Below are 16,120 nucleotides of genomic sequence, written 5' to 3' on the forward strand. Positions count from 1 at the left end.
TGGTTGTGTATAATCTGTGTGTGAATGGATGTATGTAAATGCAGGCTTCAACTATACATCTGTGTGTATCACTGTCATAGAGGGTTTTATTTTATTTTCATTTTAATACATTTGCAAGGTGCAGCATTGCCCTGGAATGACAGTATAGAAGCTTCCAGTTTCAGTCATATATTATTAAAGTTTCTAGTTTAAGCCCTAGCTCTAATGTAATGTCTAAACTTCTTCCTTCAGCAATAAACCTGGATACCCAGCTGCCTGCTGGTGCTCACTGTTACTTGAGGGCAAACTTGCATTTTACATAAAAATGTAATAATTTACATTTCTGCTGTATATAAGCCTCTTTTTATGAGCAGTGATAATGATAGAGCTGTTTATTTTTTCGGTTTGCTTTCTGCAGTGGGTTTGTCTGGTTGGTCCTGAGTGAAACCAGAACTTGTCCTGAACCCAACCTTCCTTTGGGAGTTTTGAGGAAGTAAGGAATAGGATTGTATTTGGGAGCAAAAGGGAAAAAAAACATGTGTACCTTAGTCTGATCTGTAAGGCATTTAGTGGTGTGCAAAAGGTAGATGAGGTGCCATAATTAAGAATTAATGCCCAGTTAGAAGATGTGCATTCTCCAATGTGGTGGGACCATCTTAATTTCCTCATTAAAGTCTTGCTTTGAGATGCAGGCAGCCTCTTAACCAGCCTTATGAAATTCCTGAACTCAATCATTTTCTGCCTGCACCAAGCTCTCGTCAGTTTTCCACTGGAATCCCAAATTTCTCAGGGGCAACCAGGAACTAATTTGAGAAGTCAGGTGTGTTTATGGGTGTATGAGACTGGGCTTCCTCTGCCCATCCTTCTGGCCTCAGTACAGTGTAGCACCTCAGACTCTAGTCATGTTGAGTATAATTAATTAGTATTGAAGAGTGGCTTGTTTTGTAAGATGATAAACTTTTAACCTATATAAATTACTTTCTTTCATCTAATAAATGAAATAAATTATACCTTTTCCATGCAGTACAGTGGGGCTCATTAATACTTTGTGCATTTAATTGGTAGTTTCGCTTGATTACCTTTCCCATTTCTATTTTTAATAATCCTTGTAAGAGTGAGGAATTGAGTCACTCTTGATAGTTCTCACAAAAGCAGTGCATGTTTCATGCCTGTGAGCTGCACACCAGTGTCCTGCCTGGGGGATGCACCTTGAAGCCATCAAGGTAAGTCCCTTTCCATGGTTCATGGTGCTGCTCCAGATGAATTAGTTACTTGGATAAAGACAGCAGTGCTTGTACAAACACTTCCTTTCCTCTCCATTTACACTGCTGTTTGTTTCACACCCTCTTGCTGGCCTTGCTGGACAGAGGGTCTGTTGGTACAGCTGAGTGAGCTTGTGGGGAGCTTTAGTTCTTCAAAGGACTGTGCAAATAATAATTGAATTAAAGAGCTGCTGTCAACATTACGAGGTTCTGGCAAAGATGTTAGCACTCTGCTTGCAGACACACAGATTTCAGAGGACTTGGAGTAGAAGAAGCACGTTGGGATTCCCAAATACTTGAATATTTCCTTTCTGGCACCTTGCAGGATATCTTTCTTATCCCCTTACCAAACTAAGCTGTTTGACCAGGAATTGTCCATCTGGGATCACAGAGTAAATTAAACTCTGAACAAAATGAATAAGGCATAAGTATAGCCACGGTTTCTGGGGTTTTTCCATAGTAACTGCGATAGATGGAGGCACAATTAAGTATTTTTTTTTTTTTTTTATAAGCTAGTTCTTTAACAAATCTTTAGCATTAAAAAGCTTAAAAACCCCATCCTAATAAAAATGTTTGTCTTCAGTTATGCAAATTTTATACTGGAAATTAAAATACCAAAAATACTTGACGCTCTTTAGAGGGCTTTTGCTGCTGTCAGAGCAGGGTGCAGCTGTCACCTGCTCAGATGTGACCTGGTGCTATAAATCAGAGCAGTGAGAGTGAAGAGGCAGCAGTAACCTTCAGCAGGATGCATTACACAGTCCTTGGCTGGAGCAAGCTCTGAGAGATCAATTTTTAGTAATCAAGGCAGCCCACAAAGATCTTCGCTGTAGTTGTACCTGAATTACATTTATATAGATAATAATAGCTCCTGAATCTTGATTTTTAAATAACTTCAATATCAACAACTGTTTCCAAAACATGTCTTTTGAGGCACATTGTGATGGAAAAGGTAAGTGCCTCTACAAATGCAGGTCCTGCCACTGAGAGGAAGAAGATGCTGGACCAGAGCTTCTTCAAGTCCTCATCCTTTGGGCTGCTCTGATTTACAGCAGGCACTGATAAATAATATGACCTTTACAGTGACGTCTCCCTGAGGTCACAAAATTTGCATTTCTGAGGATAATTTGCAAAAATTCTGGAGCAATTAGTAAAGGAAGTAAGGAATAGTCAGATGCTCCTTCCAGGGTCTGTACTTTTTGCACTGCTCAGAGATGCTTTGACCTTCTAGTTTATTACAAGTCAGGAAAAGTCAATATTTCTTCGCTTGCCAAGTTGTAGGAATTTTAATGAGTTATTGAGTCAAATAGTTAATCCTCAAATAACAGACTTCTTTCAGATTTACAGTGATAAAAACAAAGGCATAATGGGGACTAGGAAAATTGGGTATTTGTTAGAAACTCTTGCTTGTCTCTGTGCACATCCTTTTAACCCCTTGACCACAAGTAGATGCAATGGAACTTCAACACTGGGACATTTTGTATTGGCATGAAATGCTGGGTAGGCAGGGGCTGTATTGATGTTAGCAGGGAATTTAACATGGTAAAATGGGACTGAAGTAGCTGGTACTGATGCTTCACACATCTCTTTCACATGTGATAAGGGGCTATGGATGAGATCTGGTCTGTGCTCCTATGCTGAACTGTTTGGCTGCTGGAAAAATCTTTGAAGGAAAAAGCCCTGGGTGCACCTTAGAAGACGTTGTGGCACTCCAGTTGCTGTAGGATGTGTTCCACTGGGTGCTGCAGCACATCTGGAGTCATGCTTGCACTTGAACATCCTCTGAGAGCTGTCACACACCAAAACCTTTCCAAGAGCTAAACCTGCATGTGGTAAATGTATAGAAAAGGGATTTGCTTCCAAACAACCTTGCTGGTCCAGACTGAGTCTCTGGCTGTTGGAAGTCTGTGCAAGGCAGGCAGTGTGTTTTTGCACAAGGAAAGGCTTATGCCTGGTATAATTATGCCTTTTGCAATTCCCCTTTGTAATGCTCAACTTGGTGAACTCCAATTAGTATAGAATAATCTAATTTCCTAAAACTCTCTTCGTTGAGTGTAATGCTAATTATTGCTGAGTAGTGGCTTGTTTGGAAGTGCCCTGTCCTGCATGAATTATAGTAATGTTCTCTGTAAGCCTTGAAGTGAGGAAACTTCATAAGCAGAAAATGTTACAGCACAAGGGCAGCTTCCTTACCCTTTTAAAATTATCAAACAGCACAGTAATATTCAGTATATCATATCCAGTGAATTCTTAAAAGTAATAGATACTTTTCACTGTATGCCATTACTCAATGTAGGAATACATATTGATGGTTTTTACAATGACTAACGCTTTCCCTTATCATTCCCTTCAATAACATTCCTTTCAGTAAGAGTCTTTCTTGGGGGTTATTTTTTCAAAAGCTCTCAGCAGTTGTTTATCTGATCTTTCCTTGAATCCTGTGTGAATTTTAGCCTGGAGGATATTCTGCTTCTGGGTGGGAACTTCTGGCTCCCAGGGTGAGAGTTCAACTCTAAACATGAGCAGGAGCTGAGTGCTGACACTTAGGGCACTTTGCTGACTTTTGTGGCTGGAGTAGTGTAGGAATTGCTTTCTGAATGTAACTCATGGTCAAAGTGTGGGCACTGAAATGCTCTCACTGGGTTTATTCCAGGCTCTGCTTTCATCAAGAGCTAAAAGAACAAAGGGTCATGCATCCATGACTTTCCAATGAAGCACTTTGAGCACACGCTCAGTGTTGTGCTAAGGGAGAGCCGGAGCTCTGGCAGTGCAGGTCCGAGCACCTTCTTCAAGATGCTGCTGTTCAAAGGGCAGCACGTTTTGCCCCCAGAATCCTTGTTGCTCCTGTCAGGGCTGTGCTGCTGTAGCAGCCTTGTGAGGTCTGTTGAGGCCAGTGTGGCTTACAGTGGCATTTTCTGCTCTTCCCAGTGCCCTACAGGCAGGACAGCCCGCACGCCTCCTGTGAGAAGAAGTACTGCGGCCGGGGCAGCAAGTGTGTGCTGAACAGGGACACAAACCAGCCCGAGTGCAGGTGTGTCGAGGACTGCAAATCCAGCTACATGCCTGTCTGTGGATCTGATGGCAGGTTCTATGAAAATCACTGTCAGTTGCATCAAGCTTCGTGTCTGCAGAGGAAGAAAATCTACATTATCCACAGCAAGGACTGTTTCTTCAAAGGTAGGGCTTTGTTGAATGCCCATTATTTATTGAAAATAAGTGTTTCTGTAGAGTTTTCATTACTTGTCATAATCCTGGTAAATGGCTGAATGCTGTGTTTTATTTCTAAGAGCTAAATTTTTCAGGGATGATTTATTCCAGGACAGCAGAGAACATACACAATGTTTTATGCAGCTATTAAGCCCCTGAGTGCTATCACCATGCAAAATGTAATCATACTGGGAACTGGTAAATAATTAACATCACTGTATGTATTGTGTGCACTGCAGTTGTGCTGCTCAGTACTTTAGCTGCCAGTGTAATAACTTCTTACAATCCAATTCATTTGAAAAGGCTTTGAACAAGACAAAGATGTTAAGAAAAAGTAGATGGTATAAACAAACATGCTGCAACATGGAGAAATGAAAACCTGGTAAGGCAAATTACACAGGCAAAGGAAAGGAGCTGTTTAAATAAAATAAGGAGTGAGACAGACTTTAAATAACTTTAAAGACAGTTCTGGTTACCAGTGGGATGCATATATTTGGAGCTCTTTTACTGGTTCAATAGCAAATTTCATGATCATCTTTGCACCAAAGCCAATCCCGTGTCTTTCCCATTAATATTTTGTATGCCATGTACCATCCTGTCATCAAGGGAAACTGCAGGAGCAGGATCCATGTGATAAAATGTCAGGGAATGGAAGAAGTTGTAACTCTAATGAGGGGTCTCATAAAGGGCCTCACTAGAGTTTATCTTGAAAGCTCATTGTCAAATATGACTCTATACACCCACAGGAAGATTTGAGTAGGTTGTTGCAAGTATATCCAGTGACATTTACGTGATCAAATATGAAAATAATTCCTTTATATCCAGGTCACTTAAGCCCCAAGGAGATTGGCTGTATACAGAGCTATCCATCGTGAGTTCTTCTTTGCTAACAATGATGCTAGAAGAGACTATTTAAGAAACAGGAGGCCATTTGAAGAGTTTTAATTAATAAGACTTTGTGATACCCTTTGGAGATAGAAAAGCAGTACCATTCTTGTGTCTTGAAGAAGATCTTGTGTCTTTTTGTGACCGAATTTTTTCCAGCGTTGTGTAGGCACTGCTTCACAGTGCATTACAGAGTTTCATTTGTTTTGAAGATCTGGCTGTGGAGAGGACAACACAGCTTGTCAGAGCATTGATTAGGTGAAAACCCTGGGTTAGCTTGTCACAGGCAACTTCTAAATTTATCAAAGCAGGTAATTAGGATCAATAGACCTTGTAGGAATTCAATCATGGAAAGGGGTCACCCAAAGGCATATTTCAAGTACATGAGCATATCAAGGCAAAGAGGGATTTTTTTGCTTGTCACATTAAAAAGGAACATCTAAAAAGGACACTTCTGCTTTGCTCCAACTGCTGTGCTCCTGGCTCCTGGGTATCAAGTCAGATCAGGGTATGGAACAGGCTGGAAACAGTGTCCACTCTTGAGTAAGATGCAGGGGGGCTCTGCAGGGTGAGAAACCTTGCAAAGAAAGGGAATGTCTTAATCTCAGAGATACTTAGGAACCCCCCCACTCAATTCAGGGAATTTTTTTCCCCTGACTACCAAAAACAGTCCTTGAGTTTTTTCATTCTTGACATCACCTGTCTTTTTATGACAGTGTGTCTGACCTGGGTTTTTATTCGCTCCTTATTGCACAGAGTGTTAAAGAAAATGAGTTTTTATTGCAGTAATCAGCCCCTGCAGTGGCTGTATTATGCCTAATGATACAATGTCACGCTTGAATACTTCCCTGAACACACCATGAGATGATGTCACAAAGTAGGAGTTTTGTGTCCCAGTTTGAAGTAACCCTCGAACTCTTGCCAGGGAGCACTGCTTTAATCTGCTTTTCAGCAGAATAACAGCTTTATGGAAGGGAAGAAAGAAACAAGCTCACTTCTGGTCTCACATGAATAAATAAAAATGTACTTCACACCTCTGTCTGCAGAGATAACATACAGAAAAAGTTTATCTTAAGTGGGGAATAATCCCACAGAGTGGGACTCCATAAAAATACATGGCTTCAGCCCATTTTTCTGCCATGCAGTTCCTGAGTAACCTTCTGTGTATTGCTCTGCTTCTGTTTATTGGTATTTTAGTCTCCTATTTCTAAATCAAGAATGATAGTGGTTTCTTTTAAATCCAAATTTTCAGTCAGCAATTAAGATACAGGTTTTTAAGCACCATTATAAGTGTAACATGGAATGTAAGACTTCGGGGAAAAACCTTTGAGGTACAAAATCACAGAACCCCAAAATGGTTTGGGTTGAAAGTGACTTTAATGAGCCTCCTGTTCTAACCCCATTGCTGTGGTCAGGTACACCTTCTGCTAGGCCAGGTTGTTCAGTTGTACATCTAGCACTAAGCACATGTTTTCTATTTGCTTTTGATCAAGTAGATAATTTAATTATTTGGTACAGTCAAACAAATGAGTGGGCAGCTTCATGGGTTTTTTTGTCCCTGTTTACTTGTTCAGTTAAGACTTAAATTCCTGTGTAGAGCTGAGGGTCACTGCAGACTGGATGTTTGTGTGTGCTATGCCAGTTTGCCCAGTTATCAGTGATAAACTGGATGTGCTTAAGGTAAGACGAAGATCAAATACCCTGATTCTACTTTGGCTGAGCTAGGTCTATCCACAGTAAACTGATAATAAAGCAAACGGCAGAGATTTGTTTTCTTTTGTTTATTTTAGGAAAGGATTTTTTTTTATCTTTTAGCATATTTATCAGATGTGAAGTGCTTTGTAAATACTAGTGTATAGCAGATACTCCTGTGTGAGTAGAAGCATTGCTCCATTTGGGCTACCTCAGCTACATCAGTAGCCTAAATCTGCATTCTGTACCAGCAATAGAATTAGGAAGAGCAGAAGATAACTTTTTCCTGGGAAAGTGACTGATTTCTCCTTGGCCCAGCCTAGAATAAAATGGCTCTTTGAAATCCTGAAGGTCCAAAACATTGAAAAAGCTTGTGGAAATGTGAATGAAGCAACAAGAGACCTCAGCAGGAGTGATCTCCACAAGCTTTGTCCTGCAGCCTCTGTTGCAGCACAGTTCCCCATACACAAAACTGTAAATGCAGTCCCTTTTCCTCAGCTGATAAAGCAAATGATTAATAGGTGGGAAACTTCACTTGGGAGTTTGAAGTCACAAGAGAAATACTGTGAAGCAGAAGTCTTAAACCCAGAGATCTCAGGGGAAATGTCAATCCCACTCATAGGCGTTCACAGTCTCCTTGATTTGGTTGTCTTTCCTGGTGTGAAATACAGTTTGGTTTTCCCACAGGAAAATGTTCTATTTAGGACTTTTCTACCATGTGGCAGGGTTTTTCCATTTTCTGTGTTTTCACTGTTTTGTGAGCTTCTGCAGTCATTTGGTTGGGGTGTTAGTGACTTTTACTGGGCAAGAAAATACATAAATATAAAAGTGCTTTTACTGTGTGCCAAACTGGTGAGGAAAGAAGTTTTTCTTCCCCAAAAACTCTCCCAAGTACTCATGAAGACTGGAAAAATAGCTCTGCTCATAATGACAATTGTCCCACGGATGTCCAGAATGAGCACTTGGCCTGAAAATGTTCTTATTTGAATAAATGCCTTGGATAATGAGGTTATATCATTTTAATACGGTATTTTGGACTATGCTTTGCTTTTTCATAGCAGTAATCCCCTTTTTTCCACTTCTATTCATTTTTCTTTCCTTTTGCCTGTCTATACCCACTCTGTCTCTTCCCTCACTTTTCTCTCATTATTTTTGGCCAGTGAAAGCTGTGCAGACACAGTTCAATAATTTTTCTTCCCTTACCTTCTTTCCTCCAGAAACATCAGATCAATGCACTTCCCTAGCAGTTTGCATACATTATAAAAATTCTGTTTAGAGCTGTGCTTTTCCATTTTCAAGATTTAGGAGTATTTCTTTCCTTCTGTCCATCCTTCTGCCCATCCTTCTCAGCAATCTCAAAGCTCCTGTGCATCACCAAGCCATTGCTAGAGGAAGGCAGACATTTTTGCTTGCCCTAACTCATTCATTATTTTCTGTGGTTCTGACACCCTCTCTTTATCCAGGTGGATTGTTTTTTTATAAAAAGCTTGTTTTTTCTTGCCAGCTTGTGCTGCAGGTGGTCATAATGAGTTTGTGCTCTGGCATGAACTCAATCCAACTTAGCTGACCAAAGTCTTGAACTTTCCACACTATACCTGTGCCAATTACTCAATGTATTTTTTTTGTCCATTCAGTCCAATAGAGTACCAAAACTCTATTTTATGAAATCTGACAGAATTTTATGCAGAGAGACAGGATAGAGGCGTGCTATAAAAGCATATTCATGTCTGGTTTTCAGTCCCATTTCCTCCCTCCCTCCCCTTATACAAGGTCATTTCTTGTCCCATAATAAATCATAATTTTGTACAGAGTTTCATAAGAAATCTCTGTGGAAAACCACCTCCCTTACTCCTTTCCATTGCACACACAGTCCCACTGTTTGGTTTGAGGCTTACAGTGTTGTTTAGAACAATATTTCATGCCATGAATTTATATATAAAGGCTTCTGAAGTGTGCATGCCTGTGTGCTGGGCTGCTGTGTGTGTGCACACGTGTGTTTGTACATTGACAGAGCCAAAACAATGTGTTCTCTCAGGACATTTATGCACAGTGTAGTACAGGATGGAGCCTGGATCTTCACGGAGAGAGAGCGTGAGAAGCAAAGGGCACAGCTGAAACAAGATGTTTAGCCTGATGTAAGTAGATGGCTTTCCCTTGGAGATTGGTTGAGTGCTGGGACAGGCTGCCCAGGTGCCGTCTCCATCTCTGGGAGCTTTCAGAATCTGGTTGGGAACAACCCTGAGCAACCTTGTCTGAACCTAAATGTTGTGATGGAAGCCTCTTCCAGCCCATATCATCCCATAATCTTATGATTTTGTGACCTTTTTCAGCTACTCTGTCTTTCCTCCAGTTTTCAAAAAGTTTTTTTTTCCTAATTAAGGAAAACCTTCTGCATGTTGACAGAAAATTTTCTATGCTTGAATGTAAATAAATTACAAACCTGGGGAAAAAACCAAACAAGCAGGCTGATAGCTTGTATCACTGCAGTAATCTCAAATACATCTAAATTCAGCCTCAGGTGGTGGTGGTTTATTTCCTCTGTACTTTCTTTGTTGTTCATGTGTTAGTTCTGTGCTTTGTTACTTCCAGAAATAATTTGTTCTACAGAACAGCATTTTAAAACATCTCTGGGAAGGTGTCGAATGTTTTGCTCATTATGTGCTCGCAGAACAGGCAGACCCGCTCCGTTGCTGGTTTGGAGGCTGGAAGGAAATCTGCTCCATTTAATACTCTCTGTCTTTCCAGCTGGAAAATATCTGAGTGTGAACTAATGGCACTTTTCCCAGCTGGCAATTAATATTTGCTGATTTAAGTTTGCAGCAGTGCTGCCAGACTGCTTCAGTGGCAGCGAGCAGAGAAGGGAGCTGCTGGGAGGAAGGCAGTTCATCCCTGTGGGAGGAGGCTGGGGGCTTTGACATGGAGGTCAAGCCTCTAATGATCATTTCAGTGTCCAGTGTAAATATATTAGGAGTTTAAAGTGTTATAAAGAGAGATAAGTGCTATATAAAATAATGTGTTGGCTGTCAGTAGAGCTGGTACAGTTCCTAATAAACTGGATTCCAGAGGGATTCCTTTCTATTCCCACATCGCCTTTTCAGCTCCCTCCACTTAGTCTTTTGGGGAGGGATCAATTTTACCTGGCTTTTCAGGCTGACTGCTCTTAAATGTGATTGATAGCTTAACACCTAATAAACAGACTGCATCAATCTGTGGGGTAAATTATGGAAATTCCATTGATTTATGTGAGGATACGAACAAGGGACTGCTAGTCCACTCCTAGCTTTGGTAATGGGAATTTTCTAGGAATGGGTTTAAGATCTTGAAAAGTATTTTCCATTTTAAGAGAAAATTGAATGCTTACATTCCTGAAATTCGTGGAAGGGAAGTCTTGGTAAACAGTCAGTTGTGAAATTTCCCTGGTTTAGGTGGGTTTTCACTGGAAATTAAATGCCAATAACAAGAGTGGGGAAAGTCAAAGCATAAGAAAATAATCAAAAATAGCAGAAAGAAGTCTAACAAAAAGACATCTTTAATTATGTATTAGTAATAGAAAACCTTTGCTGGGGACCTCATGGCCGTAATGGGAATCCCACAGGTGGGAGAATACTGCAAGGGATACTGAATTTGACATGGTCAATCAAAAGATGAATTATGCCCACTGGAAATCCTCTCAGCAGGGCCATTACCTGCTTCTGCTTGGTGAAAAATTCATCTGTTTCCCTGGTGCTGGGACTCTACATAGACCAGTGACAGATTTTAGTTCCAGTCAGTAAAGCTGGAATGGAGGAACACACACCATGGATGAAGCTAGTGGAAAAAGTAATGTTATCTAATGTGATCCCTATCCAGCATTCTTGGTGTTTTTATAGCTCCAATTTGAGGCAATAGCCATTTGGGGAGTGCAGGAGTAACTGTGATGTGGCTTTTTATTTTCTGAATATGAAATTATGTAACATTTGCTTATGACCATGACCCCCATGAACAGTTTTATTTGGTGACTGTTACCCGTCTCATCTTATTTAGGGCCCAGTCTATTAATCTTCTCCAGTTCCAGTCTTGACATGTATGACCATAATATCTCCCATCAAAACAAAAAGCTTCATATTATGGATCAGCTAGTGAAAAAAGGAATTAAAGGATATTTCAGTAGCAGTATTAACATCTTAAGAAAGAAAAATGAGAATGAATCTTTCTAATTTGTTTCCCCCTTGTAACTGAGGATATACTGGTTGAACTGGAGTCACTGAAGCCCTTGGTTAATGGAATGGCTCCCTTGCTGGAGGACCATGCCAACACCCAGCACTGTGTAGCAATTGCTGCCCTCCACGAGCATAAAGTATGAGAGGAACTGTTCACATGTTGAAAATAGAAAAGCTCAGCCTAATTCTCCATGGTGTGGAGGAAGACAATATTGGCATGAGGTGATCTCTGAAGCACCCCAAGTTTCAATTTCATGTTCCTGAGGGCAGGGAAATGAGATGCAGGTAGCTGTGGGGAGCATCTGCTCCAAGCCTGGGTCTGCTAAACCTCCACTGCAGTGCTTTCAGGAAAGATGAAAGGTGATAATGGAGCTTTTCTTGGTTCACAGTCTTAGTGCTTGTGATGGGGGATGGAGCAGAGGAGGAGGAGGATGGAGAATCAAATTAAAGTGTGTGGGAAGAGAAGCAGGGAGGTGGTTTGTGTTTACCAGTGGAAGTTCCTGTGCCACCTTTTCTGCTGCTATCTGCAACACTCATTATGTCAGGGGGTGTTTTCTTTCTTTTTTTATTTCTGTGTGCTCTCTGCATCTGACACGTGCTCGTTGTGACTTGGTGGCAGTCTGAACTCACTGCTTCCACATCACTTTTCTTTGCAAGTCACATTCATGCTTATTGTACATTAATTTGGAAGCTCCAACAATACTTTAAATATTGAAGAGCCTTATGTAGGAAAAATTTAGAAAGTTTTTGCTTTTTTAAGTGTATTAAATTTAGTATTAGCTCTCACCATTCCATCAGTGATTTTCCAAAATGCTGTATGTGGTGTAAAACTGGGGAAATGCCAGAAAAGTGTGGCATGCTATGACAAAGTCATGATTAAAAAGTGACACATTTATTGAGCTTCTGCATTGCTGAACCTCTCACAGTCCTGAAAAGAGTTTAGATGCTCAAAAGTTTATCTGCTTTTTGTCTCAACTCAATTATCTTACAGGTATTTTTCCAAACTAAAATATTCTATGAAGTGTCTACATCCATAGTTTTCCCAGTGGAAGGAAATACTGGACCAAGTAATTTCAAATGAATGTAAACAAATACTATAATACTTTTGAAGTCAGCTTTATTTCCCTAAAATTACATATATTGAATCAATAGAAAAATCACTGATTTACTTAAGGCCCCAACAAGTCACCTTTTGAGAAGCAACATGCAGCTTGATGCCAGGGGACTCTCCATACATCACCTCCAGCTCTGTGGGGAGAGACAGGGGCCAGGGAAAACCCTAATTTCATAATAAATAAAAAAGCTTCAAATCTGAGAGAGATAGAGAGATTGCTTTAAATGAAAACTGAAAAGGTTAAAAGGTAGAGATAAGCGTTAAAGATTAAGATGGTTAGATCATAGTAAAGGGCACTGGAAGTAGAATGAAGGAAAACAAATGGCTGGAATAAATTTTAGAGCTAGAAGAGACTGAGGCAGGGAGATTTACAAGTGCTTTAAAGATAAAAATAACTGATTAAAATAGCTGATTAAAAGCTATTCAGCACAAATGCTAATTTTTATAGGTGCTCGATATAAAAATCCATGGAGCAAATTGGAATTCTGAGTGCCTGGGAATACCAGGCTGCTGCAGATTCAATTAGGTGGCTGCAAGGAAAAAGCTGGTCCAGCATCCCCCAGCCTTCTCTCCCTTCCTGCCTCTCTCTGCCAGGATTTAACAGACAGCTCTTTCTAGAGGGCAAGAACTTGAGAGTGTTTGAGAGGGCTGAATCCTGCCAGAGATGTCCTGAAGTCATGGGAATACTAGTTAAAATGAGCACTCCACAGCATGGGGTACTGATAAAGCCCTTTGTAATTTCCCAGTTATTTTTTTTGCATGTAGAGTTAAAGCTGTTCTCTCATCAGGGGCTCACAGAGTGCCAGGGGTGAAGTTATCTGCCTTTGCTTGCCTGCCTGAAATGGAACTGTTCCCACAAATAATAAAACTTGACATAGGGATGTAATGAGTGATCTGCAGATTTATTCTATCTGCTCGTAGCTTGCAAGCTCTTTGGGTAGAAACTTTTTTCCTGCTAAAAACCTTATTAATAGAGATTAGTTTCAAATGTAAAGCACATAGTAAATTATCAGTGCAGTTGTAGGAATGGGGGTGTGGGGGGCAGTGTGTAGGAGCATCACAGACTCATCATTGACTGGTTTGGGTTGGAGAGGACCTTCCTGTTCATCCAGTTCCAGCCCCTGCCATGGCAGGGACACCTTTCACTATCCCAGGTTGCTCCAAGCCCCATCCAGCCTGGCCTTGAACACTTCCAGGGATGGGGCAGTCACAGCTTTTCTGGGCACCCTGTGCCAGGGCCTCACCTCCCTCACAGGGAAGAATTTCTTCCTAAGATCCAATATAACCCTGCTTTCTGACAGTGTGAAGCCATTCCCCCTTGTCCTTGCTGGGTGTTGGGTGTGGGGATGTGTGTAAGAATGGGTGCTGTGGTGGCAGGGGGTCAGTCCCAGTGCAGTCCAGGGGTGCAGCATTCAGCAGTGCAGGCACCAATTGTCCAGCTCCTTCCTGCTGCTGGCACCTTCCTGTGGGGTCTGCTCTGCTGCTGGAGCCTACATGTAAATCCCATTATCTCTAATTGAGTGGGGATCAATCACAAATTAAGGAACAAGAGGAAGGTTTCCAGGTGAGATTTAAATGGAAGGCCTTTACTGATAATATTTTACATTTTCCATCAAAGTGTCCTAGAATGCTTTACAAAGATTAATGAATTAGACCTCACAACACCTTTGCATGCCAGCAAAAAAGTAATCCTCCCATTACAGAGGAGGAATTGCAGTCTAGAGAGGAGCTGGTGACTTTCTGAAGGTCAGAGAAAAAGGTATCAGAACTCATGTTAAAACTCTAAGTACCCTGTCCCTATAAAATCCACTGGCTTGTGCTGATTTTTCTATAGGTTTTGACAAGGGTCAAGAAGGGGTATGGCTGGGCCAGAGCTGCAGCTCACAGAATCCTTGTGCCCAAGCAGGAATGAAATTGCTGCCTTCTTGGTCCAAAGTGGTCCAGAGATGAGTGTTCTGCCTTTAAGTGTGGGAATTTGCTGCCCTTGGCAGGCAGGACAGCAGGGTTTGAAAGACATCCAGCTGCTGCCCTGGCATAAAGAGATGACCAGTGTTTGGATTTGTGGATCTGGAAGGGAAAGGAAATACTGGAATTATACAAGTTCAGTTGCAACCTCTTCATCTTATAATGGTCTTGGTGGTAAAAAAATATCCCCATGGTAATGAACCCGTGTGCTGGAGTAAAACAGAGCTCAGTTTCTTCTGTTCTTTAAGTTAAAAACTGAGAAGGAATAAGCCCTGCAATGGAGAGGGAGCTCATAATTGAAATGTATCTAAGTATTTAAATATTTAAATGTAACCTTTGTAGTAAAAAGTTGACTGGTGTGATGTGTCCAAAGGAAGACATTTTTATTTACCTTTTGAATGAGGGTTGTTCATACTGCAAATAGCCTGGTGGGCTGAACAAAGGCTCACCTGGAAGAGGTTTGGATGGAGTGCATGGGGTTTGTGTCTTCCTGCAAGTGACTGCAGTCTCCTTTCAGGATCTGTCAGGACTTTCCTATTCCTTGCTTTTAGTCTGCCACACTGGCAATTTAGTTGAGAGTTTTGCTGTTTTTACAGGAATAATGAGGGGAATTTTATTTTCCAAATTATTTCAGAATAATATATGAAATTTTATCAGGGTTTTATTTATTAATCCTTATTTACCTGTTCTGGCACAGCAGCTCACCAAGAGGTTTTTGGTGAGTGGCAGGTTTGGAGATGTTGGTGCCTTGTGGTCCCTCTGCAGTGCTTGGAGAAAAAAACCTGAGGGCAAAGGGCAATCTTGGGCATCCTTGTCCAACACCAGCCAATCTCCTCACCAGAGGTTTTTCAGTGGACTCTGTGATGCTGAATGCTAGTCATTGTTGTAGGTTGGGGTTTTTTTCATTTTATCTAAAGCAAGTCAAATACTGTGAAAACAATTGTGGTGAATATTTAGTTGTATTGTCACATGTAAGCATTTTACTGTATCCATGGCTCTGTAGTTTGCTATTCATGAGTATTTTAGCAAATTGGTTTACTAACAGGAATGTTGCCAGGGAGCAAATGTTCCTGAATATTTGTAGAAAAGCAGATTTAACTTTGTGTTTGCAGTTACTTGCTGGGGAGCATTATCCAAGCCCAATCTTAACACTCCTCTGGGAGGACCAGCATAGCCAATTAAAGCAAATCTTGTTTGGAAATGTGATTCTCATAACCTGCCCATGAGTAAACTGGTGTAAAGAGTTCTATCTCTGAATAAAGACTGACAGATAGCTGGATCTCCCATGTGCAGCTCTCTGTTGGCACAGCACCTGGGTGCCTTGCAGACAAACTGGAAGCAATAGCAGCATCTCTTGAGGGCTTGCAGGAATCTCTGATATTTGGTCTGTTTTTTGGATCAAAGCTGTGCTGAGGGAAAGATTTAGAAATACAGATTTTTTGGTTGGCATGTCCCATGTAATGTGTAAGTTTTTGAAGAGTAACTGTACTCTGGGTTCTGCTGCATTCTTGTGGCTTGAGTTGTAAAATAGTCTTAAAATAAAATTGCTGCAGTGCTGTTTTGATATGGCCAGTGTTCAAGTATCTATATTTGAATTCTAGAATAACTAGGGAAAAAAAAATGAAGTGGCATGAATCCCTCCTCAGCTCAAGGGCTCCAAGTGCTGTGAACTCGCTGTGAGCTGTGCTAGGGCTGTGGCAGTGGGAGACTGGGGTGGGTGTTACATGGTTCAGGTGCTTCTGGGCAGGGTCTGGAAGGGAGGGAAAAGACTTTGGTCCACTCAGAGTGGAGCACCATCTCTGTCTCAAACACTCCAT

At 41.1% G+C, this 16,120-nt stretch overlaps 1 protein-coding gene across 8 annotated transcripts in view; it reads left to right on the forward strand.

Annotated features, from left to right (window-relative positions):
- The window catches only part of FSTL4 (follistatin like 4), a 205,823-nt gene that overhangs the window by 62,616 nt on the left and 127,087 nt on the right, over nucleotides 1–16,120 (forward strand). For all 8 annotated transcript variants that reach the window (XM_086851541.1, XM_086851545.1, XM_086851540.1 and 5 more), the window contains one exon: nucleotides 4,170–4,418. In XM_086851541.1, the coding sequence (XP_086707667.1) occupies nucleotides 4,170–4,418 (249 nt within the window). The remainder of the gene's footprint in view (nucleotides 1–4,169; nucleotides 4,419–16,120) is intronic.

This window comes from Cyanistes caeruleus, chromosome 15 (assembly GCF_971803275.1).
Source record: "Cyanistes caeruleus chromosome 15, bCyaCae1.hap1.1, whole genome shotgun sequence".
NCBI lineage: Eukaryota > Metazoa > Chordata > Aves > Passeriformes > Paridae > Cyanistes > Cyanistes caeruleus.